This window comes from Phalangium opilio, unplaced genomic scaffold (assembly GCF_054372755.1).
Source record: "Phalangium opilio isolate 3A_F unplaced genomic scaffold, DU_Popi_V2 ptg000070l_1, whole genome shotgun sequence".
NCBI classification, from domain to species: domain Eukaryota; kingdom Metazoa; phylum Arthropoda; class Arachnida; order Opiliones; family Phalangiidae; genus Phalangium; species Phalangium opilio.
Window position 1 is genome coordinate 2,911,071 of NW_028324182.1, and position 25,679 is coordinate 2,936,749.

At 38.9% G+C, this 25,679-nt stretch overlaps 3 protein-coding genes and 1 long non-coding RNA gene across 5 annotated transcripts; 1 reads left to right on the forward strand and 3 right to left on the reverse strand.

Moving 5' to 3' along the window:
* Window positions 1-2,740: 2,740 nt before the first annotated feature.
* Window positions 2,741-7,998, reverse strand: LOC149661075 (RING finger protein 145-like). The gene has a single exon (XM_089842474.1). It carries the CDS (start codon window positions 7,412-7,414, stop codon window positions 6,563-6,565), a length of 852 nt encoding a protein of 283 aa, XP_089698600.1. The 5' UTR covers window positions 7,415-7,998; the 3' UTR covers window positions 2,741-6,562.
* Window positions 7,999-8,605: 607 nt separating this feature from the next.
* On the forward strand, window positions 8,606-13,073 carry LOC149661076 (uncharacterized). Of its 2 annotated transcripts, none has more exons than XM_089842472.1 (2): window positions 8,606-9,128; window positions 11,187-13,073. In XM_089842472.1, the coding sequence occupies exons 1-2, from the start codon at window positions 8,847-8,849 to the stop codon at window positions 12,627-12,629; spliced, it is 1,725 nt and encodes a 574-aa protein (XP_089698598.1). In that variant the 5' UTR covers window positions 8,606-8,846; the 3' UTR covers window positions 12,630-13,073. The 2 variants fall into 2 exon arrangements, with proteins under 2 accessions (XP_089698598.1, XP_089698599.1); XM_089842473.1 differs by lacking the exon at window positions 8,606-9,128 and adding an exon at window positions 9,414-10,711 and having other exon boundaries at window positions 10,759-13,073.
* Window positions 12,902-25,080, reverse strand: LOC149661077 (cytochrome P450 4V2-like). The gene is made up of 5 exons (XM_089842475.1): window positions 24,930-25,080; window positions 16,432-16,605; window positions 16,298-16,364; window positions 14,237-14,416; window positions 12,902-13,163 (listed from the first exon to the last, which is right to left on the reverse strand). Exons 1-5 carry the CDS (start codon window positions 25,074-25,076, stop codon window positions 12,997-12,999), a joined length of 735 nt encoding a protein of 244 aa, XP_089698601.1. The 5' UTR covers window positions 25,077-25,080; the 3' UTR covers window positions 12,902-12,996.
* Window positions 17,130-17,613, reverse strand: LOC149661078 (uncharacterized). The gene is made up of 2 exons (XR_016368778.1): window positions 17,545-17,613; window positions 17,130-17,362 (listed from the first exon to the last, which is right to left on the reverse strand). It is a non-coding gene; the product is annotated as an uncharacterized LOC149661078 (long non-coding RNA).
* Window positions 25,081-25,679: the final 599 nt, after the last annotated feature.

The following is a 25,679-nucleotide window of genomic DNA, read 5'->3' on the forward strand; positions in this document are numbered from 1 at the left end:
TCTATTAATTAGTTGCCACCTTTTCCAAAATATTCTTCTATTAATTAGTTGCCACCTTTTCCAAAATATTCTTCTATTAATTAGTTGCCACCTTTTCCAAAATGTTCTCCTATTAATTAGTTGCCACCTTTTCCAAAATATTCTCCTAATAATTAGTTGCCACCTTTTCCAAAATATTCTCCTATTAATTAGTTGCCACCTTTTCCTAAATATTCTCCCATTAATTAGCTGCCACCTTTTCCAAAACATTCAACAACGCCTGAATTTAATATTTTTCGGTTCATTTGATGTACCTTAATGCTTTTGGGGGGTTGCACATAAGTCAATTTGGCTTAGCAACCCTATCCCTCCAATAAATAAATAAATTCTCCTACTAATTAGCTGCCACCTTTTCCAAAATATTTTCCTAATAGTTAGCTGCCACCTTTTCCAAAACAATGGTTCCTTTAATTCGTTGCCACCTTTTCCAAAACAATGGTGCCTTTAATTCGTTGCCACCTTTTCCAAAACAATGGTTCCTTTAATTCGTTGCCACCTTTTCCAAAACAATGGTTCCTTTAATTCGTTGCCACCTTTTCCAAAATATTCTCCTATTAATTAGTTGCCACCTTTTTCTAAATATTCTCCTAATAGTTAGCTGCCACCTTTTCCTAAACATTCTCCTACTGAATATGTAAAACATATCATTGTTAATAAAACAAAAAAATTCTCTTTGAACTTAGTAACATATGTTTTATGCTGAATTGGGACAAAAGAAATTGGGGGAAAAGACATAGTGTTGGGTCAAATGGGATTGGGAGATATGGGAATTGGGAGAAACGGTTTGGGTTAAATGGGAGTAAATCCTTATTTTGTCTAGATGGCGCTAGCTTTTTCCGGGATTTGACTCAGCATTTTTCATAGCCCCCCTCCATTTTGGGGCTGAAAAGGGGGAAGTAAGCTTAACATTGGTTGTTTAGTCGCTTAGTATGGGGCTCTATGGGCTGCCATCGGCCCTTCAGTATTATTATTTTTTAGCCACATCGTATATATACGATGAGGCTATTAGTTTGTCCCGCGAGCCTGTGGGAGTGGCGGTGGTGGTGGTGGTCGTGGTAGTAGTTTTTCGCGATTTGGAATGCGGTCAGAGTTACCCAAAGAAATGGTTATGTCAGAGCTAACCGAAGAAATGGTTATTTTATGGAGAGTGAATGCGAGAGAATTGTGGTGAGGTGATATTTTTCGTTCGTGTATTTTAAAAGGATGGAGATTATAATAGTATGTTTAAGCATTGCATTTAATTGTTTCACGCCATCAATCATCCCGATCCCCGATTTCAAAATTCAAAGAAATTGAGGGGGATTTTTAAGAAGCAAAAGCAAGTAAATACCGACGTTATATATAGAATGGTGTTTATTATTAAAATTTACGTGTATTTCTCCTCACAACGAGAAGAATTTTAAAAGAAAGTCCGAGCGGGCGAGAATTCTAGAAGCGCGCTTTGGAATTTTTTTAGTTTCTTCTTAGCTACAAGGTATCGATGGGACTAATAGTTTTACCTGAGTAGTAGTGGTAATAGTAGTATTAGTAATTTGGTAACGGGCGTTGGCGATATTTGATTCTCTTTGCCAAGCAGCCATTGAAAAATTATTCCCTCTGACCGGTATATTAGGGGATATTTCACTAGAAGTATATTTATTGTAGTAGGGATAGCGAGAGTACGTAAACGATGTGGCTTAATTATGGGCTAGACCATCTTGTTTTTTGCCGTGTTCAACGTTAACGCTCTGCGCGAGACAATCAGCAATAAGCTTGAGTCGTTACATCATTTTCGACCACGCGTGTTCGGAAGAGGCCGTCCGTGGTTCGCAATGTTTTTATTTCTTTCGTTCCTACTCAAGTCAGTTACTAGTGCAAATCCCTGAGAATGCCGAAGTTCAATGCTGAAAGTTTTATTGAAGAGGTTGGGATCCGTCCAAATCTTTATGATATTAGACCCAAAAATTACAAAAAAGAAAGACAATATAGATGGGCCGCAATTGGTGCAATGTTTAGTTTATCAGTTAAGCCTTGGTTCCATTATTTGCGGGAACTACGCTAAGTGAAAACGCTATAACACTGGGCGACAACATAAAAAAGAAATCTGTCGTTTGACGTCCAGCTGCAAAGTGGTTTTTTTCGGTCAAGTGAAAACCATGCTTTAAAGGAATAGCGACGTGGTTTTAAAATTATCTCGAATCTAAAGAAACCCTTACTTTTTTGAGAGTTTAAACTCTTCTGATTCCAAAAATATGCTTGATCAATATTTAAATATGAGGGAAATCCAGAAAAACCCCTTGGAAAACGAAAAAAAGCAAATTTGCGGAGAAGAGTTTTGGCGGGTTTTTCTCCTTGATACGTCACTCACGGCATCTCGCGGGAAAGCCAAGCGCGAGCGCCCGAGACTCCCCAGTCTACTAATGCCGCGCGAATCTGAATAAAATAGTCTTAACGCGGAGACACTAACAGGCGCGTCACGTGAGCGACATCTAGAGAGAAAATTTCTCCTTACTACGTCATCAAACGAAACAAAATTTTAACTAGGCCTTTTCCAAACACAATACTTTGATTGCAATTTTATAAATTGCTACGAAACCAAATAGAAAAGTAAACATATCATAATAAACTAGATTTTTCAAGGATTTTTTTCGCATTTTAAGTTTGTGGGTGACGAAAATTATGTCACTAACACTTTAACTGCGCTAACAATAAATAAACGTAATTTAAGGTTTAACAAATATATATTTAATTTGTTTCCAATTTGAAGTATATTACAATGTAGATTAACAAATCAAAATTTAAATAGTTTAAAGTACAATTCTGCCAAAACGAAGTGATGGCTCGCAATATTTCAATATGTTTTTCTTTATTTTCAAAGGGATAGGTCAGAGGAGTGTGTCTTAAGATGGCTATTCCCCTATTAGCCAAAATGGCTGCAAAATTTGCCCAGTTGAAGCTAGGACTAATAATAGAAATTTCGCTAAGCCACTCCATAAAAAGTTAAAACGTGGCTCACAAAAGCCATTGGTGATGCCAGCGCGCCTAGCGTGACTTTATGAAAGCTTGGCGGACAAATTAACAAGATAGAACGTGTATTATTTTGTTATACATCGTGCGGTCAAAGGCTTAGGGAAAGGTATAAATTTAACGCCTTTAATTCACATTAGTGGGGTCAGAGTACCTAGAATCACTTTTGCATTTTGGGTAAATACAGTGTTTAACCGCCATTACCTACCTAATCCACCTAATTCCCTAATCACCGGAAGTTAGGCTTATCTCGGGATTCGTGAAGGGGAGTAACGGGAAGAAACTCGTCTGTCGTCTGCTACAAAGGCCAAAAATATGTACTGTAGCAGACGACAGACGAATTTCTACCAGTTACTCCCCTCCACGAATCCCGAGATAAGCCTAACTTCCGGCGATAGGGAATAAGCTGGATTTCTTAAATTAAAACTTAAAATTCCGTTTACCCAGCCCGCTTCTTTCAAATCAGTCGTCTCGATAAATGCCCAAACCGTTGGTTCGTTTACAAATCCAACTCGTGAAGGCTCCTGATTTGTGGAAAAGTCGCGCATGCGTCGTGTAAACCTACCGGATGTGTAACCACTTTACCGGAAACGAGGGAAAGAAGTCTTTTCTCCCCCCCCCCTTATTTCAATGGCTTTTGTGACTCAAACCGGATTGCCTTACCAAGGCAAGAGTGTCTAGTCCCGGTAAAGCTTTATTTAGTCCAAGGTTGAAAGGTCATGAAGGATTGAGCCTGATTGGCTAAGTCGGGGTTCTGAGTCTTTCTGACATTTACTACTCCTTTACCCACTCCCTTTGGTTTTCAATAACAAAAATTGTTAAGCCTTATCAAATGACTAGCGATTAAAAATGCTCTTAAGCATTGTTAAAATTATTCTGAAGCGATAATTATTGAAGCTCCATATTAATTAAATATATTTATTTGTAAAAGTTAATTGTAATTTTACTTTTTGTTCGAGAATTTTAGGTACTCAACAAGAAATTAAAATTTGAAATATATTAAAAAAAACTATTTAACTTCAGTTTAGTTGCCTATGATTTAAGTTTGAGCAGCCTGGATAACCAGAACTTCATTAGATTTGCAAAAACCTCATAATTAGAGTGACGCGACGCTGGTAAGCAGCGTGGGAAATAAGGCAGTGGCACAGGGCAAATGACCAGTTTAAAAATTGCTGGTCCAGTTTCAAAATTAAATCCGACTGCGTAAGTAAATACTAACCGTTTTCCATTCCTACTTCTAAAATTACATGTGTCACTGCTAAAATAATAGGGACTTGGCTGCACATCAGGACTTAGATTCAATGAGATAGAGTTACAATTCAAATCGGATTTCCGCGAAACACATTGCTTTTATTAAGCACGTTTATCAAAACATGACAGCGCCATCTGTGAGCCTCTAGCGGAACTAATTACAACTTTTACTCGCTTATTTGCAATCAGAAACATCGTTATGATTTTCATTTCATCTATTTATTAGATTAAAAAGGACTAGAGGTTTTATTATTTAACTCGCGTATTTTATTTAACTCGTTTAAAAAACTATCTTGACAGCTTGTTACGCAGATTATAGCAGCAGACGGTAATAAAAAAGTTCTTCTAGTGATTAATAGGTGGCGCCACCCGTATTTGATAAAGATTCATGCTCGACAAAAGGTGTATCGCGAAACGTCGATCTCGAGATTTCACGTTGTGACTCTAGGTTTAAAATATATATTCTATCTCATTGGTATATTCCACTCGATCACGCTTGTTTGCTTGAGCAGCCAGCGTGATCGAGTGGGCTATGCTTTGGGGCAATGGTCGGCTTTCATTTCATTCCCTCTAGCGAGATGACTTGAGGGCTACATTTTCTCTACAAGCTTGTCCTCTTTTATACAATCAACTATTCTGGGGTCTTTCTAACTGTGATTTCATTGGTTGTGTGTGCCAAGGCTTATTAACTGTCAAATCTGGATCAAAATGAAACGTCGTACGTGTTTTGAGTTCAAATTATATAATATAAACCCAGATCATGGACGAAATATGCGCGTGAAAAACATTCGACACTTTATAGGATGCGCAACTCCCTACACTAAAAAGTAGACAAGTCGATACTAGCGCCGCCTGGCTACCAGCGCTGGAAACCCTCGCGGGAACAGTTAAAAATACTAGACATAAGAAAAAAAACCACCGCTACCATCGATTTGTTTTCTTGGCGTCGTCTGCTAGAAGCAAAATAGTGTTCTTTTTTCTTATGTCCAGCAATTTTTATTTTTCGCGCAAGGCTTTCCAGCGCTGGTAGCCAGGCGGCGCTAGTATCGACTTGTCTATTTTTTAGTATAGGGAGTTGCACATCCTATAGAGCGTCGAAAGTTTTTCACGCGCCCAGATTTCTCAGTTAAAAGTCGCGCGATAACCCTTGGCAGTGTCGGCACACATATTGGAAATAAGGTGGATAGGCTAATTTTCTGAAAACTGAGAAAAGCGCCATCTACGAACAAAGTTAGGCAATTCCACAACCTTATTTAAATAAATAAATTTTCTTATTTCCAGCCCTGTTCCTAAATAAATAATGGGTACGTTCAGTAACGAAAATCCCAAGGAAATCGCTGTTTTCTTGATGTGTGGTTGATGGGCTCGAGACGTCATAGTGACGTAAAAGGCTGTTGAACGGAAAAGTGACATTTTGAAGTTAGCGCTATTTAAGAAAATGGTGTTGGGGAAACGTCGTACTGGCCCTCTAAACGTTACGAAGCGCAAATGGCTCTTTTCAATTATTAACGAGCTTGCAAATAATGAAATTGTTTAAGAAAATTATGTCCATTTGAATGGTAGAAGTAGTTTTGTAAAGATAACTAATAAAACTACAGTAGGAATATCATTATTGGAATTTAATTTTTAAAATCTCGCGCCAACTTTTCGTCTGTCAAGTGTTCATCACTCAAGCGCTATGTCACGCCATCAAAAAAACCAAATCGATTAGATGGTTTTTTTGATGGGTAAGCGCTGAGCACCATGACATCAACGGAAACGCGAAAAAGCGTACAGTAGCGAAAATCTGACATCGCTTAGTAAGCGCTGCCATCAAAGAGGGTTACTGAACGTACCCAAGGTCTAGTCAAAATCAGCGTGGGAAATAAGGCGGTGGCACAGGGCAAATGACCCGTTTAAATTGCTGGACCAGTTTAAAAATTAAATCGGAGGGGGGTCAGACGTCCACATGACCGCTAATAAAATTCAAGGGTAACCAGAGTCCAGACAATATCTTAACTATTTTAATTATCCACTTCTTTAGTTTAGCAGACGACACGCCCTGGTCAATGGTCATGGACCAGTTTATTAGGGGGGTTGCTGGCCCAGTGTCCAGTTTAAAAAAAATCCTTATTTCCCACCCTGGTCAAAATAGCACAACACGCAGACCTTTACAATATAGAATAGGCAATTTAAATTCACTAAAAATTAATTCTAAAATGTCGAAATGGGGGGGGGGGGAGGGGTTAAAAATGGAGAAAAATAAGTTTTTGTGGCCAATTGGTAATTACAGTTCTTGTTTGCATAAGGGGCAAGACATTTTTTCCTTAAGGCACCTTCTAAGGCATGGGCCATGAAAAAAATGGTTGCAAGGGGTAACGCGAGCGCATTTCATAGTTTGCAAGCAAACGGGGCAATCATCATCCCTTTCTTTTAGTTCTTTACGCGAGGCAAAACGATATTTACTCAAACACTCTCTTTCTCGCGACAAGATTTTCCAGCATCTGTCCATTTCCTTCAACGTACGGAAAATATTAACGTAGCCAGCCGCAAAAACCAAAATCCATCCTCCATCGGTAAAAAACCAGACTAACGTGATCATAATTCCGGATGCCAAAGACGAAACGAGTCTCAATAAAAATGGACACCAAAATGTCTCCAAATTTTCAAAGAAATCCAATTGAAACCAATTTAAAACGATAGGGGCTTTTTCTTGGCACGCTTTCTCCGTTAACGTAAAGTATATGGCCGTAAATAAAATATAACCGAAGGTCGGATTGAAATGTTCAAGTCCTTGTTCCAATCCAAATGCTAAAAGCATAAAGACTAGTGTGATCGCGAAAGTAACGGCTTTAGTGAAATCTAATACAATTTTAGTTGCGGTTAACGCCAAGTGTTTTATGTTTGTATGCTCGGAAACTCTAACGATAGGTGAATATTTATGAAGACTAATTAATTTTGAGGCGTAAGAGACTAAATAACCGAATACATTATAGAAAAGTAAGGAATAAAGGCCAGTTAAACGCTCTTCCGGGCAAAACCATCTTTCGCACAGCATGAAAAACATGACTTGATTCACTAATGTTGATATAGTCTCCTTTCGACGAAATATTTCTTCTCCCGATCTTCCACGATTCATTTTAAATCGTTTAAATGTTGTTTCAGATTCAGAAGCTGTTTGTTTTATCAAATAAAATACTTCTTTACTTTAGTTTTTAAATCATTATCAAAGGAACTAAATGGATTACTGGCAAATGTCCCTCAAAAAGTCAAAGGTCAGACCGTCAGAAAGATGTAAACAAACCGTAAGAATTTTTTTTTTTTTTTTTTTTACCACCTACTAACACTAGTGCTTAGCCCTTAGCCGTTAGGTCTTGAGCACCAGGAAGAATTGAGCGGGAGACCCTACGCGGCCCAGCACTGACGGGGGCCGCTAGGTCGTATGTGTATAAGCAGGGAAGGAAATGAGGTTTACTTGGGAGGTGACGGACGGGTGTGGGGGTCAAGTTACCTCCGTTGGACACGGGGAAGTTGGCACCTATAGGGTAGGATCGCCGACATTTGTCTTATTCCCTCAAACTTTGCCGCCCAGAAGCTTGGCTTACAGGAGTGCGCCACACTCCCGGCTCGAGTCCCGACATTATGTCAACTATTTTAATTACCCACTTCTTTAGTTTAGCAGACGACGTGCCCTGGTCAATAGTCATGGACCAGTTTATTTATTCCAGGCGAGGAGGGTCGCTGGCCCAATAGCCAGTTTCAAAAATATCCTTATTTCCCACCCTGCACGGAATATCGAGGGAGGACTCCCGAGGAGGCGCAGCGCTCCCATCAAGCTTCTATGGAGTGATAAAAATAGGAGATCCAACCTGAAGATACTGTTGTGTAAAACAATCTTTAAGGACGCTGGAAAATGCCCGAATATGTTCCAGCCAGGGTGGGAAATAATTATTTTTAATTAAACTGGACATTTGTCCAGCGACCCCCTGACCCGCAATAAATTAACTGGTCCATGACTACCAGGGCACGTCGTCTGCTAAAGTCAAGAAGTGGATAATTAAAATTGTTGAGATAATATCTGAACTCTGGTTACCCTTGAAATTGATTAGTGGTTCCGTGGACCACTGACCTTCCTCCGATTTAATTTTTAAACTGGTCATTTGTCCTGTGCCACCGCATTATTTCCCAAGCTGGTTCCAGCCGCACCCATTTGGTAGAATCATAGCCCACACGATCATGCGCATCACCAAGCAAGCTGCCTGCGCTATAAAAGCCCAATACATGACCTCTATAAAATCCGCTGAAAAATGACAAATATAGGGGGGGGAGTAACAAAAATTTCCGGTACGTTTAGATTCAGGGTATTTCGGACCCTGGGTCGGTCACTGGTCCCAAGGACTAGTTTAAAAAATATCCTTATTTCCCAGCCTGTAGTCTTTAGTTTATTTCGTCTGCTACGCGTCCGCTCTTCCGTCTTCCCTCAGGCCTTTGAAGGCTTTATAAACTATAAACGTTGCCCACAACAACAGAAACTTAAAGACATTTAGGATAATTAAAAATTGTCTACGAAAATGCCTCGAACAAAAAATTGCTGTTACAAAGACTGCAAAAACGATTCAAGGTCATCGCATGCCGAGTATATGGAAGGAATTTTCTTCACACCATTTCCTAAGCCTAAAACTAAAAGAGAGAAATGTTTACGGTGGATAAAAGCTTGTGGAAGGCCTGATTTTTTAACAATTGATAACATCACGAGTAGTCGTTATGTTTGTTCAGAACATTTTGTTGGTGGTTCAGGTCCGACGGCGGAATATCCGGACCCCATGGTGTATGACCCCATTAAGTATATGATTGTAAGTATCAGCATGGATAAAGAATGCGCGTGAGGAGATTTGTTTTCACTCTATAGGATAGGCAACTCCCTATCTCGAACGACAGCTTAATTGTTCTGTATATACTCTGTTACAGCATCGGTTGTCAGCACGCGCAAAGCTAGGTCTCTAAGTAATCTAGCCTTGCGCGTGCTGTCAAGAGACAAAAACTTCAGGATATTTTAAACGATTTTAAATCCTGAAGATCCTGAAGTTTTTTGTCTCTTGTCAGCACGCACAAAGCTAGGTTACATAGTGACCTAGCTTTACGCGTGCTGACAACCGATGTTGTAACAGAGTATATACAGAACAATTAAGCTGTCGTTCGAGATAGGGAGTTGCCTATCCTATAGCGTGAATACAAATTTCCGCACGCGCATTCTTTATCCATGGTATCAGGCTGGGCATGCGTTATGTTTATCCAGGGTTGCCACAGTACCTGGAAAACCTGGAAAAGTCAGGGAATATAAAAATGGGGCGAAAAGTTAGGGAATTTCAGGGTTCATCCAAACCTGGAAAAATCAGGGAAATAAATAGTTGACAAAAACCTCAGGGAAAACTCGGGAAAATTTAGAATTTTTAATAAAATTCAGGCAAATTTGCGTGAAACAGGGGCCGAGTAATTAAGCCAAATGTCCATAAACATACCCTCCATAGGATTAACATTGCACTAAACATTGGAGGCTCATAACTCTGGTTGTATTAGAGATACAAGAATGTCCTTTGAGTATGTTATAGTCCTATTTGCCCCCCATCCAACCATACTAAAAACTTAGCACTACGACAAACAGGGGCCGAGTAATTAAGCAAAACGTTCATAAGCATAGCCCCTCCATAGGATTAACATTACACTAAATTTTGGAGGCTCATAACTCTGGTTCTACTAGAGATATGGGGATGTCCTTTTAGTGTGTTATAGTCCTATTTGCCCCCCATCCAACCATACTAAAAACGTAGGACTACGACAAACAGGGGCCGAGTAATTGAGCAAAATGTTCGTGAACATATCCTCCATAGGACTAACATTACACTAAATTTTGGAGGCTCATAACTCTGGTTATATTAGAGATACGGGGATGTCCTTTGAGTATGTTACAGTCCTATTTGCCCCCCTCTTTCGATAACATTTGATCCATGTACGGGAAAAACCTGGAAAAATCAGGGAAAAATGTTATCCAAAAGCTGTATGAACCCTGGAATTCTATTTTAGTGGGTAAAATTTCTGGGGATAAGTCTTTATTGAAAGAGTAATGAAAGTTTCTCCACCCATCCTCTCTTAACACAGAAAACTCTGAGTAATCCTTAAAAATGCTGTCTAGAATTGTTTTTGTAAAGTAAATGTTCTCTAAAAAATTTCTCAGGCTGTTATTTATAGTTAAAATGTTTCTTATTCATTTTGGTGCAACAAATACTTTGGAAAACTTAATGTAGAGAGTTTATTTAATTATAAGCACTTTAAGCGTGCTGGAAACATTTACACTTTCGGCCTAAAATGGTCAGGGAAAATCTCAGGAAAAGGTCAGGGAAAATCTCAGAAAAAGGTCAGAGGAAATCTCAGAAAAAGGGTCAGGGAAAATCTCAGAAAAAGGGTGAGGGAAAATCTCAGAAAAAGGTCAGGGAAAATCTCAGAAAAAGGGTCAGGGAAAATCTCAGAAAAAGGGTGAGGGAAAATCTCAGAAAAAGGGTGAGGGAAAATCTCAGAAAAAGGGTCAGGGAAAATCTCGGAAAAAGGGTCAGGGAAAATCTCGGAAAAAGGGTCAGGGAAAATCTCGGAAAAAGGTCAGGGAAAATCTCGGAAAAAGGGTCAGGGAAAATCTCGGAAAAAGGGTCAGGGAAAACCTCGGAAAAAGGGTCAGGGAAAATCTCGGAAAAAGGGTCAGGGAAAACCTCGGAAAAAGGGTCAGGTAAAATCTCAGAAAAAGGGTCAGGGAAAACCTGGAAAAGTCAGGGAATTTGGTTCTGAAAATTCCGTGGCAACCCTGTTATCTGTCTTAATTTAAAATATATTGGCTTTTATCTTATTTCTGTTTGATTAATAAGGATCCAAGACTAGATCGAGTATCTACTACTACAAATGATTGCGTCTCTACTTCCACTATGGAATCTGACGGAAGTGATGTCTCTCATGCAAACGTCATGAATCTTTCGCCTACTGGGCTTATTTCAACATCATACCTAGCAACCGGAAATCAAACTCAAATCCTGGAAGATAGACACACCTTTTCTAATTTACACGATGTCTTCGCGATGTTTTCAGAATTTCAAATTAACAACACGGACCAGATAGTCAACTGGATGGTTACAAAAAGCCCCTATGGGTTGAGTACGGTCCACTTTTACTCTACCAGAAATATTCGAGAAATAGGTTTCCAGTGCGTTGATATAAATGATCATTTCCAAGTGTCGATAAATATTTTTGGAAAGCCGCTTAATAGTGATCATGAAATATTCAAATCCGAACAGTTCAAAAGCAATGTGAAAACATTGAATGAATTACTTGACTTTCTATCGTACTTGGACACGTTTCAGACGTGTTTAGGGAATCGGGAGAATAGTTTTTTAGAATTGGGTAGATGTGACGACGTAGAAACGAAATCATATTATTTTAATAACGTAACTAACGCTATTCATTCAAACGATTGCGTGAGTATTTTCAATGACAGGGAAATTGCAAACAAATGCCATAAATGTTCGATACTAAGGAAGTATTTGGGAAGAGTAATTAAAAATCAGGGCAGAGTAATTAAAAACCAGGGCAGAGTAATTGAAAACCAGGGCAGAGTAATTCAAAACAAAAAGAAGGGAAACTTGAGGTACTTGTCTGGAGATGAGCAGTTAAATCTGCTACGACAATCCAGAAAAGAGAATAAACTGTTGAAAACCGCAGTAAATCGACTTAGGAAAAAATGTAAACGGTTATTTGAGTCGCAACGACAAGCGATAGGTGAGGAAATATTTGGAGAAATTGTAGAGGAAAACCCATTCTGTACCACAGAAAACTTTTATCGTCTTATGATGAAGCAACAATTTCAACTACTAAAGAACAAAATGAAGAGACCGCAAAAATGGCATAAGTCTATTATTCAGTGGTGTTGTTTTGTAAGAGCTAAGTCAGTGGCAGCCTATGACGCGTTTAGAAACGTTATCCCTCTACCATCACCACACACACTCAAAAATTACATGACGACGTTTTCCGCAAAGAGCGGATTTACCATGGAAGAGATAGTTGAAATGAAGAATGAAATAGATTTAGAATCAGTTTGTGAACATCAACGACATTTCCCTATCATGGAAGACGAAACGAAGATCAAAGATAATTTGGTTTACAATGCAAGTACTGGAGAGGTAGTTGGTTTTTGCCACCTAAACGACGACGTTGGAGGGAATTTAAAGGCTCAAGAAACTGGCGAAAATTGCTCAGACCCACCATTAGCGACTCGTGTTACGGTCGAGGAGTTACAACAAACTCCAAACACGTCTTAGCATATTTTCCATGCAGCGACATGAAAGCTGAAGAAATCATCTCAAATCTTATACTATGGGGCGTGTATTTTTTACCTTTCGCTACCAATAATGTAGCAATAGCGGCATCACGTGACCGCGAAGCGAAGTTGACGAATGAAACGCTAAATTGCGAATAACGTCACAATTTAAAAAAAAATCCGCAATGCAATGGCGCCTCATGTCTTTCCATTTATAATTTGGTTTCAAATTTATAATTAACTAAAATTAATTCAAAAACAAAAACTACTCTTTGATTTAAAATTAACATACAAAAGTGTTGGTCCTTTACTTCATCATTTGTTTGTAATAAATAAATTGTAACAATGAAAATGCAATGCATGTATTTTCATTTCTTCTGAATTCTGGGCTCGAAATGTAGAGGCATTTTATGAATTTTTATGAAAATAAACATATTAGGAACTATTTTGTCTCTCGGTAATTGGGAAGTGATTCGGAAATGGCGAAGAACGTTCGCTAGAATTAATTTCAATTCAGTCATCGCGAATGCTTGCCCTGAAAAATAATTGAAATTAAATGAAGTTATTAACTATAGAAGGAATCGTGAGGGGTCCGACATTCCCAAAAAATGCGTACGGGATTTCGTGATTTCGCCAAAGATTTCGTAATTTCGAGAAAGATTTCACGATTTTGCCAAAAATTTCAGGATTTCTTTAATTTCGCGATTTCCTCTTTGATTTTGGGATTTTGCCAAAGATTTCTTCTTTGATTTTGTGATTTCACCAAAGATTTCCTCTTTGATTTAGGGATTTTGGCAAAAATTTATTCTTTGATCTCCTGATTTCTTCGTGGAATTGGCGATTTCGCTAAAGATTTCGTGATTTCTTCTTGATTTCACAATTTTGATAACGATTTCCGAATTTCCTCTTTGATTTCGTAATTTCTTCCAAGATTTCGGGATTTTGCGTGAAAGATTTCGCGATTTCACCAAAGATTTCGTGATTTCTTCATTTATTTCGCGATTTTGCCAAACAATTCGGGATTTTTTCTTTGATTTCGCGATTTTGCCAAACATTTCTTGATTTCTTCTTTGATTTTGGGATTTCGCCAAAGATTTCCTCTTTGATTTTGGGATTTTACCAAAATTTTCTTCTTTGATCTCCTGATTTCTTCGTGGATTTCACGATTTTGCCAAAGTTTTCGTAATTTCTTCTTGATTTCACGATTTTGCCAAAGATTTCGTGATTTCTTAGTGGATTTCGCCAGAGATTTCGTGATTTCTTCTTGATTTCACGATTTTGCCAAAGATTTCGTGATTTCTTAGTGGATTTCGCCAGAGATTTCGTGATTTCTTCTTGATTTCACGATTTTGCCAAAGATTTCGTGATTTCTTAGTGGATTTCGCCAGAGATTTCGTGATTTCTTCTTGATTTCACGATTTTGCCAAAGATTTCGTGATTTCTTAGTGGATTTCGCCAGAGATTTCGTGATTTCTTCTTGATTTCACGATTTTGCCAACGATTTCGGAATTTCCTCTTTGATTTCGGGATTTTGTGTGAAAGATTTCACGAGAAGCGTACGGGATTTAGTGTAAATGTCGGACCCCTCGAGGAAAGGTGTTGACGAACCTATGCAATTGCGGGCACCGGCCCCAAATGGGATGTAGCAAAATGGATGTCTTCCTTTCCTGTTCTCCGAGTTGAATCTGTCGGGATCGAATACTTCTGGATTGGGGTAATGTCTGGGGTCGTGATGAACACCTTGTATCAAGATGGCGCACTCTACCCCCTTTTTAATAATTTTTTCGCCTAGAAATATAAGATGCAATCATTTTATAATAATGCTGAAATTAATATAATATTTATCGAAAACTCAGTACTGAGGTCAATTCTCTAACTTTTTAACCGAGTTATCGCAAGTGATAACTATCTTCTAAAGTGTAGGTGTCAACCTTGTGTGTTCAATGAGAGCGTGATATATAAATAGGCTATTATTAATAGGTGTCATCAAACCTTGAACGAAAATCGGCGTCTGTCTCGCGATTCCCCTAGTGCTAATGAAACAACAAGGTGGTGAAATTAAAAGTTTACCATCTTTAGTTATAAAGCACGCGATAACTTATCGACCAGCTTAACCCTTTTACTAAGTTATCACTGCCGTGATAATTAAAAAAGATTAAATTTTAACTTAAAGCATAGCGCGGCTCCTGTGGATCCCATACAAGGGGACTTTCCTCCTGAGCTCCGGGTTTGGCTTGGCAAAGGCTAGTGGGCGGGATTTATACATATACGTATAAGGAAAGTCAACTTGTAGGGGATTCACAGGAGCCGCGCTATGCTTTAAAGGGAATGAGAAGCTTCGTTTGAAAAACCTCTGATTTATTTATCAAAAGATAGAATTAATTTTTGTGAATTCAAAAATATCAAGCTTTTAATTCTCCTATTTCCGGTTATTTGGCAATATGCATTTGAAAATGCTTTATATGAAATTATTTGAAATCCTCTTTTTATGAAGGCTGAAACGTTTCCCGTAGGCCGACGTCACAGATATATTTTTCACGCGAGATGTTGCCACTCTCTCCGCTATCAGACCCAGAGTTTAGACTGGCGAGAAGCTCGAGACGCCTATAGGAGCATTCCCGCGCTTTTTTCTCCTCACGTCATAGTGATGCCATGATAAAACGGGCGAACAAGTTCGACAAGACAAAATTATTGATATATCGAAACTGAGGTTACGTGATTTTTCAATGGATTTGCTTCAACTTGATATTTTGAAAGTAGAGGTGTAACATAATACCACTTTCGTGGTAAAATATGATATGAAAATGTAAATTTCCATACCCTTTAACCACCTTGTTTTTAATTAGAACGAGGGGAATTCGCGAGACACCTATGACTAATCACCAATTTATATATCGCGCTCTCATTGAACACACAAGGTTGACACCAACCCTTTAGACGATAAAATTTAGAGAATAGGCGATTTTAAAAATGACGTTTCACAGGTGCGCGCGCAGAAATTAGGGAGGGAAAAATGTCTTCCATCTCTGCTTTTCCCCCGGCTACATATTTTGTATAGGGGACTTTTTGAAAAGGCTTACTGCCTCCACTACTTAACGATTGTGGATTTTAGTCGTAATTTGAAACTTCTAAACGAATATTGGAATAAAGGTTTTCCAATGAAAATGTCGCCATCTTAAATCTCCCTAACGTTTATTTATATACGTTTAAAATTGAAAGAAAAATTATAACAGGGATAGATTTAATTTTAGAAGTAGGAATGGAGAACGGTTAGTATTTACTTCAGTCCGACTTATAGCCCAGTAAGGAGTCCCTCCCTCCAACACGTAACAAAAATTTTAAATTATCTTATTGGCTGACTTAAACTGCGTTTTGATGACGTTGTTGACGGGGACGACGAAAAATACGTAATTCCTTTTTACCTCTGTCGTTATGACCCGCCTCTTCTTTCATAACCCCCCACCGGTCCTGGGGAAAGGGGTCCGGGACTTTGAAGCGCGCCCAGATTACTCTGTTCGCCATTCCTACTTCTAAAATTCTCCATTCCTACTTCTAAAATTATATCTATCCCTGATTATAATCAATATCAAAATCTCAGATGGAAGAAAGGAGAAGTTCCAAAGCGCACTTGCAAACGGAGTAATTACCAGAAATAAGCGGAAAACGAACCTTTTTGTAAATCTTCTGTGAGTTGGCGACCAATCACTGGAGCTGGAGGACACAGTCTTAGCGATTCCTGCGCATAGTCTTGTTTTACTTAAAATTATAAAATTTCTAGTTCGTATTTAAGGGTCAAAATTAACCTTTATGACATTTTCCAGGTAGGTCAAGTGTTTTAAATCCGTGTATTCAATGTCTCTTTCGATGTCCGTTCCACAGATGGAAGACAATTCTAGGTAGACCTTATCTTGAATCTCCGGATAAAGACCGAGCATGTACAGTGTAACCGTTGTAGTGACGGAAGTGCTATCCAAACCCTGCGAAAGTAATTTTATAAACTTTCGTCATTTAAAGCTCACCAGGGATAGATTTAATTTTAGAAGTAGGAATGGAGAACAGAGTAATCTAAGCGCACGTCATAGTCCCGGACCAAGGGGGTCTCGATCCCTCTATGGTTTGAGAAAAGTTTTGGGATGGCTTGAAGCGTCGTCTGCTTTATAAAACGTGTGACGTCACAAGTTGAGATATTATTCAAAAGTTACAGCGGGAATCTTTTACCTTCGGAATTTAGATTGTTTTTAATTGGTTTTTTTTAATTACTAATATATATTTGATTTCAATATGGAAGCATATTAAATAGGAATTATTTAATACTTTTATTTTCAAAAAAATCAGGTATCATTTGAATTTATCACAACGAGATAAATTTATTTTCAAAAAAATCAGGTATCATTTGAATTTATCACAACGAGAAAAATTTATTTTCAAAAAAATCAGGTATCATTTGAATTTATCACAACGAGAAAAATTTATTTTCAAAAAATCAGGTATCATTTGAATATATCACAACGAGAATAATTTATTTTCAAAAAATCAGGTATCTTTGTTTTTCTTAGGTAACAAATTTTAATGTTTTTTTAGCTGTTTTTTTATCTTGATTTGGCTCAATGACTAGCTGATTTAAAAATTTCATTCTTATGAAAGTGCGCATTTTTACAAATGTATGAACAAGATCCCTAGGGTATAATGTGAATACTAGACAAATCTTATCAGTAACATTGCGGACGATTCCAACTTCATTTGACAGTGTAGGTTGTAGATTAGTATTATTATTATAATGATGGTTGAGAAAAATGGTTTCAAAACGTTTAACATCATTTACGAATTCAGTCGATGGTACCAGAAGGGAATAAGAGAGAAGGGACACACTTTATATCTCCATAATGCTTTACACTCGTAACAACAGTCTTACCAACCTCAAATCAACTACCCTTCGCTGATTGGCTATCTAACTTCTGTCTTAGCTGTGACGTCACATAAGAAGGTGACGTCTCGGTTGACGAATAAAAAGTAGTTTTGTTTACAACTTTACATTGAAGGAGATAAAAATGGCCGAATTTCATGTTGATAAACGAAATCAAGCTGTGCAATTAATTTAGATGCACGGGAATTGAGAACATACCAAAATCAGATAATTTGAAGGTAATAAATAGATGAAAACTAATTATTCTGAATTAATATTAAAAAATACAAATTAGTTTCAATAAAATACATACTTGAGGTTATAATTACACAAGAACGAAACATCGACAGCCCTAAGCCTTTGGAGAATGAAAATCTAGCAGACAAATAGGCCGCCTGATACCGCGGACTCGGAGAACTTAAAGAACTATATTTGCAGTAAATTGGTTAAAAGCTGTGTACTTGCGCAAAGTTTTCGCGGTTTTCTTGAGGTTGGTCGGACTCTCGTTACCAAAGCAGGCTCTAATGTCTCCCTTCTCTCTGGTACAATTATTCCACCATACGACAGTTGAGAGACCCACGATGGAACTCCGTAATCATGCTCAAGTCTGCTTCTGCATTTTGACACTAAATTTAAGTTAGGGTATTTAGAAATAAATTTCTTTCCGACCCAACCCGCTAAATATTCAAGACCCCCTTCTTCATGTTGATTGAAATCATATAGCGATTTATCAACCTCCATTTCTTGGTTTTCTTGGTTGATTTTGGGTGGTGACTTTCTTAGTGAAAGCTGAGTCGTGCATGATTTTGGTGTACTGGTTGTTGGTGGAAAAAAACGTACCGGCGAATTCAAATTGGTGGTTATATTTAAATTGTGACGGGTAGTTGACTTTAATGGGCTTTCATATGTACTAATAGAGCTGGTTGGATGTTCAATTTCATCATTTAACATACAGCTAACCTCTTGGGCATCGTCGAATTTTAGGTCTGCTTGAGAAAATAGTTTTGTAACAAAATACTCATCGTTGGCCTTTGACTCTGTATTGCAGTTTTTTTGGAGAATTCCTGGGTTCTTACCCAAAATAATCATTTTAACCCGTGCTAAAGCGTTTAGTGGTGTTGGGTGGTCGTCAAGACCACCACGTGTCCGCAATTGAGAAAAGAAATTTTCTAAACAGTCCTGATTTAAGCGGTGCGTTAATATATAATTAATATTGTATTTTCGTTTTACGTCATAAAAGAGAGACTGAACCGATTTATTGCCTATGATTATGCCTTTTTGGAAAAGTTGTAAGCATTTTAAGGGCACACCTTTTTTACCAAAACATCTAATTGACAGCATGAGCTTGGTCATTTTGTCCAAAGCGGCTGATTGCTCTTTCAAATCCACTCCATATCCACTTTTGGTGCCATCATTTTGGTTATAGCTATTCATAACATCAAACCAACTACCTACGGTTTCAATGAAATCCACTGTTGCCATTCGAGATTCTTCATCTTCCTCTAAAGATGGAGGCATGCGTTTAATGGCCACAGCTACAGTACGTGATAATAACTCCGCAGCGAGCCGCACGTTTTGCCGTTGTGTTTTAACACACTCAAGGTGCAGTTTCGTTAACTTGTGACACGTCTTCAATTCGGCCCTGTCATGCTTAAACATGGCTACAACAAGATCTTTTTTAATAGTGGTTCCGTCAAAATCAAACCCCGTATCCAAAAACCAATTTCTGACTAGTTTCAGAGCATGTGGAACATCTGCAAGACAGTAGATTATCTCATCTGGAAGAGCTGGATTGTGAAACCAGGTTTTATTTATGGTTATACCCAGTTCTCGCCAAAGTCCCATATTGCCTCCTCCCATATCATTAACGCAAGCCAGAACAGTAAATCCAGCTTTGTGTAACTCCACAATTGCGCTTGACAAAATATTCTTTGTCATTTTTTGGTCAAACTGCAAGTATATTGGTTGTTTCCAATTTGAAAATAAGCCTCTAGCCATTATCACTTGTAAATATTTGTGCTTCCCAACAATCTGATCATTTTTCACATCATATTCGTAAAAGGATTTCACATTGACTTCATCAAATGTTAGGACGGTTAATTTTTCTGTGTCGGAGAGAGTCTGACCTATTGATTTCATTAGCGACAATACATCGGTGATCAAACCTTTTCTAAGGTCTATTTGAGAAGCATAACGTTGGAGAGTTGAAATGCCAGGCAATGGAATTTTTCGCTTTTCTCTCAAATAAACATAAGCTCTTTTACTCAGGTACCGTAGCGTGAAAGCGTTCGCTATATCTTCACGGTCCCAGTTCACTTTCTTCTTACTTAGTAGCATTTTAATTTGGCATGGTGTGAAAATTTGCTTTAATGAACCCATGTACTTGTTTTTATACGCATCACTCTCTTTAAGTTTCTTCTTTAGACGTTTTACTTCATTGTTTAATCTTCGAATAGCACATCTTTGGGAAGCGATTTCGTAGGCTTGAAGCTGATTTTTCCTCTGCTTTTTTAAAATTCTATGTTTGGCTATGTTTAAATGTTTGGCTAACGTTTTCCTTTCTTTTTCAGAACGCGCAAAGTTTTTAAAAAATATATTACTTTTCCTTAAGTTTTCAACCGCATCACAATTGCAATCATTTCTTGAACAACGAGAACACGCAACTTCGTGATGCTTTTGAGTAGGAATGTTCTCCGACGGACTGATTATCTGACTCTCTTCTTCTCCGAAATTCAAAATTTCTTCAGCATTAGTAATATTTTCATTGTCATTCTTTACTGCCTTGAATAAATTTCGTTGTAAAGCATCTTTAGTACTAGTTTGAGGTAAATTATCAGATTTATCACAGATCTCATTTGTAGGACATTCTCATTAACAGCATTGCTATCAACATTTGACTCAGTAGAAATATCACAGTTTACACCAGAGTCTAACGACTTTGAACTTCCCAATAATTCGGTAACAATTTTTTTTCGTTCTCTACATCTAACTCTTGATTCTCTCTCTTCTGAACGTTTTACACAAACTGAATCTTGAAACGGTAGCTTCAAAGAAGGAACAGCACCTGGAATTAACCTTTTTTTGGTTTTAATTCCCAACAATTCCGATTTAAGATCTCTTTCAAAATCGTTATTTTGGAAATGTTCAGAACATATTCGTCCGTATGTAGTATTAACCGTTGGATTATCACATTTACGTGTCCATATTCTTCTAACTTTTTGGTCCTTTGGAAATGTGAAGTAACTAATTTGTTTCTTGCCATCAGATTTAGAAGTTACTCGAAATTTATTGTCACATCCAGTAACGGCACACGTTACTCCACCATAAGGCATGTTAAATGATTTTCTGTCCTAAAAAGAAGTTCCTTATTTAAGTTACAATATCAACTAGCAAGAAACATGGGAAATAAGCATAAATCGCGATTCTGGATAGAAATTCTATTGTAAGCCTTGGTCATAACAAATAGAAACTTCTATCAGAGCAGGCTTATTCATATCATGTCATCTGTAATCTGTATTTATAATTATTACTAACCTTTGCCTAAAGTCGTGGTTCCAATTTCGAAAGCGCCGGGGAAAGAAAAACCCCATTCGAAAGAAATACAGATGAACTATGGCGTGAAAACCATTACGTCGTCTGCAGATCTCCACGTACGACGTCAGTGAGAGAGTCGTTTTATTAGCCAATGAAATTACGGGAAATATCGAAGGCGAAATGCGCGGATTGAGGCAACCTATATAGTGCTTTCTCTTTACGAACCTTGGTCCCGGACCCCCTTCCCCGGAACACATATGAAAGAAGAGGCGAGTCATAGCGACAGAGGTAAAAAGGAATTACGTATTTTTCGCCGTCCCGTCAGCAACGTCATCGAAACGTAGTTTAAAACTGAGCCAATAAGATAATTTAAACTTTTCCTTACGTTTTGGAGGGAGGGGCTCTATACTGGGCTATGAGTTGGACTGAAGTAAATACTAACCGTTCTCCATTCCTACTTCTAAAATTAAATCTATCCCTGAGCTCACTTTGTTGTTTATTGCCAACAAGGGATATACTATAAGAAGGCATAAGTCGCGAGATTTTACACTTCTACTCTTACGCCGGTGTCAGTGAACAAGTAAGCCCCACCCTTTTCATGTCCGTCATTGCTCTGCGCTTTTCCCATTGGATCCCGTGGGGATAGGTCATACCAAGAAGGGATATCTAGTTTACTGGGGAGAAGGTTTAATATGCCTAAGCATTCGCGCGCCATAGTCCCAGTCTCCCTTTCAAAATACAAGGAGTACGTAAAAACAGGCCGGGCTATTTCGCCTCTCCTCAGTCGGAAAATACGTAATTTTCGTCATCCGCGTCGCGCTGACGGGAGTTTTCAAGAACCAATGAGATGCTGGTTGTAATTTAGAGGCGGGGATTAACTCCGGACCTACGTTTGGACTGGAGATAAAGCCTCAAATGTGGCGAATTTATATCTTCTCCCTAGTAACTAGATATCACTTCTTGGTCATACAGACGCGAATGACGTATTCCGACTAGGGAAAAAAACTCAAGCAAAGTAAACAAAAAATGGAGGCTGCCCTAGGTGCTTAAAAAGTACGACAGTTGTTTTTAATTGCCATTAACAAGTTAGTTAAAGATTTCGAATTTAACTATAATGGATTTTGAATATGTGTCTCTACGTGAAAATAGTTCTACAATTATTTCTAAATCGAATACTTATCATTTCGTGAGTTCCAAAAACCAAACCAAGGCTTAACGAAAAGGTAAAAGAGATAGATGGTGAGTAAGATAAAATATTAAGTCTCGCCTCCGTTGTACTTTTTTAGTACATTTTAAAGTCTTCAGTAGGAAAAATACAATTTGATGTTTGAAAGTACATTTTCAAATTCCATTTTTTAACATTAGCGTCTATGGGACGAAAATTCTGCCGCAAGATGGCGCCAGGGAGTAAGGAACGTTAGAGGGAGTTTTGATCTAATGCTAAAAAAACCGTCATACAGTGGCAAATGGTAAAGAAAGTGGGGGGTAGGAATTTTTATCTCCGTTCCTCAATTTTTGATAACGCGCAGGCGCGAGTGACGTCGTTTACTACCGCCAGCAGAGAGAATTTAAAAATTATCTCTGCAGCCAGCGCCAGCTTCCGCTTCCACCATCGACTGCTGCGGCTGCTGCCCCACTCACTCTGTTCGACTCGCCGTCGAGATAACCGGGAAGCCCGGAAGGCGAATTTGCGGTATCGTTCGGTAGGCGTTATAAAATATTCAACGTTTTAAAGCTCAAGTTTCGAAATTTTTTGAGACATTTACCAAGTCTTCAACTAAATATTATAACATTTTCTTTAAATTTCAACATAAATATAGCTCTGAGAATAAAATTAGACACGAAAACTACACTAAGCCTTGGTTAGATATCATCGGCTGAGGCCGAGCGGCGCATCTCGAGCCGCCGGCGGCCGGGCTTGCCGTAACGGCGAGAACAGAAAAATACCTCGTTAAAAAACAGATGCACGACGGTTTTTAAATTTGACGCATGCGCGCGGACACCGCGTTGAGTCCCCGAGTCAGCGCCAGAGAGAGACGATTTTAGCCACGAATCTAATGAACGCGCCTATTCACTTTAATACTCCCTCTAACGTTCCTTACTCCCTGCCATAACTATTCATCCTAACTTTTAATACCCGACTGTTACCCGACAACCATTTTTGGGCTAAGCCTAATTACCCTAATACCCGAGACAAATTCGGGTACCCGCCCCGATACCCGAGAATAATATTTTTGATTACCCGAACCCGATTCAAAATTGAATAATCATAACCCGCACACCTCTACTAAATACTTTATGAAACCGTTGCCTACGTTAATCAAGGCCTGTGCGCGGCGCCGATTTTTATTTTCCATTTGCCAACTTAAGTTGCCAAATTCTCTCACCTGAGAGCGCTATTAGCTGGACTTAAATAATCTATATCTATATAAATCAAAGTCCTGACTGACTGACTGATAATCAACGCCCAGCCCAAACCGCTTGCCCTAGAAGGCTGAAAATTTGCAGGAACGTTACCCATGAGTAGTAGGCGCGTACTAAGAAATACTTTTCCAATCCGCCGCCATCTTAAAAAATGGCGCCCAGAAATGTAAAACATCTTCACTATGCAACAAAGACCGCGCGTTTCCACCGATTTCACAAATATTTAGTACACTGGTTTCCTTTAACCTACGGACGGGATGAATGGTCTTTTAGGTTCGATTTGTTGCCATCTTTTTAAATGGCGGCCAAAAACTTAAAAGCCCTTCTTTATGGAATAATGTCCGCGTGAAAAGTAATAAAAAATGTCCCGACGGTCTGACGGGCAACGCTGAGTGCCCTCGCTCCTAGGGTGCTACAAAAATATTAGTCGAATCAGTAAAATCTACCCATTCTTTATCTCATTTTGATGGAAGTTCTTATTACACGCGAGCGACGCCGCGGGCAGGGAGTAAGGAACGTTAGAGGGAGTATTAAAGTGAATAGGCGCGTTCGTTAGATTCGTGGCTAAAATCGTCTCTCTCTGGCGCTGACTCGGGGACTCAACGCGGTGTCCGCGCGCATGCGTCAAATTTAAAAACCGTCGTGCATCTGTTTTTTAACGAGGTATTTTTCTGTTCTCGCCGTTACGGCAAGCCCGGCCGCCGGCGGCTCGAGATGCGCCGCTCGGCCTCAGCCGATGATATCTAACCAATGCTTAGTGTAGTTTTCGTGTCTCTAATTTTATTCTCAGAGATATATTTATGTTGAAATTTAAAGAAAATGTTATAATATTTAGTTGAAGACTTGGTAAATGTCTCAAAAAATTTCGAAACTTGAGCTTTAAAACGTTGGATATTTTATAACGCCTACCGAACGATACCGCAAATTCGCCTTCCGGGCTTCCCGGTTATCTCGACGGCGAGTCGAACAGAGTGAGTGGGGCAGCAGCCGCAGCAGTCGATGGTGGAAGCGGAAGCTGGCGCTGGCTGCAGAGATAATTTTTAAATTCTCTCTGCTGGCGGTAGTAAACGACGTCACTCGCGCCTGCGCGTTATCAAAAATTGAGGAACGGAGATAAAAATTCCTACCCCCCACTTTCTTTACCATTTGCCACTGTATGACGGTTTTTTTAGCATTAGATCAAAACTCCCTCTAACGTTCCTTACTCCCTGATGGCGCCAAAAGCCTTTCGTGGAGGGGGAAGGAAATTTCAATACCTCCCAAAGGGGGAAAAGTACGTTTTCAAAAAGCCTCCCATTGGGGTAGTACATTTTACTATTGGAGAAAGTACGTTCTAATCTAATTAACAACAACTTTCCACTCCCACCCCACCCATGATGGGGGATTGTCACACCGGACGTTATTTATGCCTTTTTATAGTGTATGTCTTCTTGTTATTACCGCTCCAACGATAGTCAAGCATTCGTCTCGAAGTTGTTTATCGCTCATTAGTTCCGGTTTTTTGTCGAGCATTTGTAAAATGATATTCATAAAGTTTACGTTTCGAACGTTATAGTCGGGCTCTTTCATATTCGCTTTCTTGTTCATTAACTCCGTCTGCGAATCAGTTGGTGGTTTTGATCAGAATGTGTCAAGTCCAAATTTCAAAATGTGTCTACTCGGAGCTAAGACCATTAACAACCCCCGGGACTCCCAACGCAAGCTTTCTACTTTTCGTGGTTTTCTGTTACGCGCGATCCTAGCAACCCTTGCGGTATATTGAGGAAACTTTTAGGGGGCACCGAATTTCCGGTTTACAGGTTCGTCTCTTTGCTATTTAAAAATGGCGGATCACGACGAAGAAGATGAGAATGAAAATGTTAACGTGTACATATTGCAGATATCAAGCTAATTTAGCAATATATTATTTTGCTATTCTATCATAATTGTACCGTTGCGGCCTCGGACTCCGAATTTAGAAGACGATCTTATTTCTTTTTTTAAGCGATATCCGGAACCGGAAGTTCTGTACACCATATAAGTTTCTATGCGTTGCCGCTTGGTGCCACCCTTGTCGCGAAAACAGCCGTAACTCCTAGAGACGGAAATTTCAATACGAGGATCTTATTGCGTTGCGAGTCCTGGGGGTTGTTAATGGTCTTAGCTCGGAGCATAGCCCACTTGATCACGCACGCTGGCTGCACGCGCTTT

Coding starts and splice junctions, on each gene's coding strand:
- LOC149661075 (XM_089842474.1), bottom strand. CDS start 7,414: ATGAATCGTGGAAGATCGGGAGAAGAAATATTTCGTCGAAAGGAGACT.
- LOC149661076 (XM_089842472.1), top strand. CDS start 8,847: ATGCCTCGAACAAAAAATTGCTGTTACAAAGACTGCAAAAACGATTCA. Junction 9,129..11,186: donor ACCCCATTAAGTATATGATT/GTAAGTATCAGC, acceptor TTGATTAATAAG/GATCCAAGACTAGATCGAGT.
- LOC149661077 (XM_089842475.1), bottom strand. CDS start 25,076: ATGAACAAGAAAGCGAATATGAAAGAGCCCGACTATAACGTTCGAAAC. Junction 16,365..16,431: donor ACCTGGAAAATGTCATAAAG/GTTAATTTTGAC, acceptor GACTATGCGCAG/GAATCGCTAAGACTGTGTCC. Junction 13,164..14,236: donor CGGTGCCCGCAATTGCATAG/GTTCGTCAACAC, acceptor ATTATTTTTCAG/GGCAAGCATTCGCGATGACT.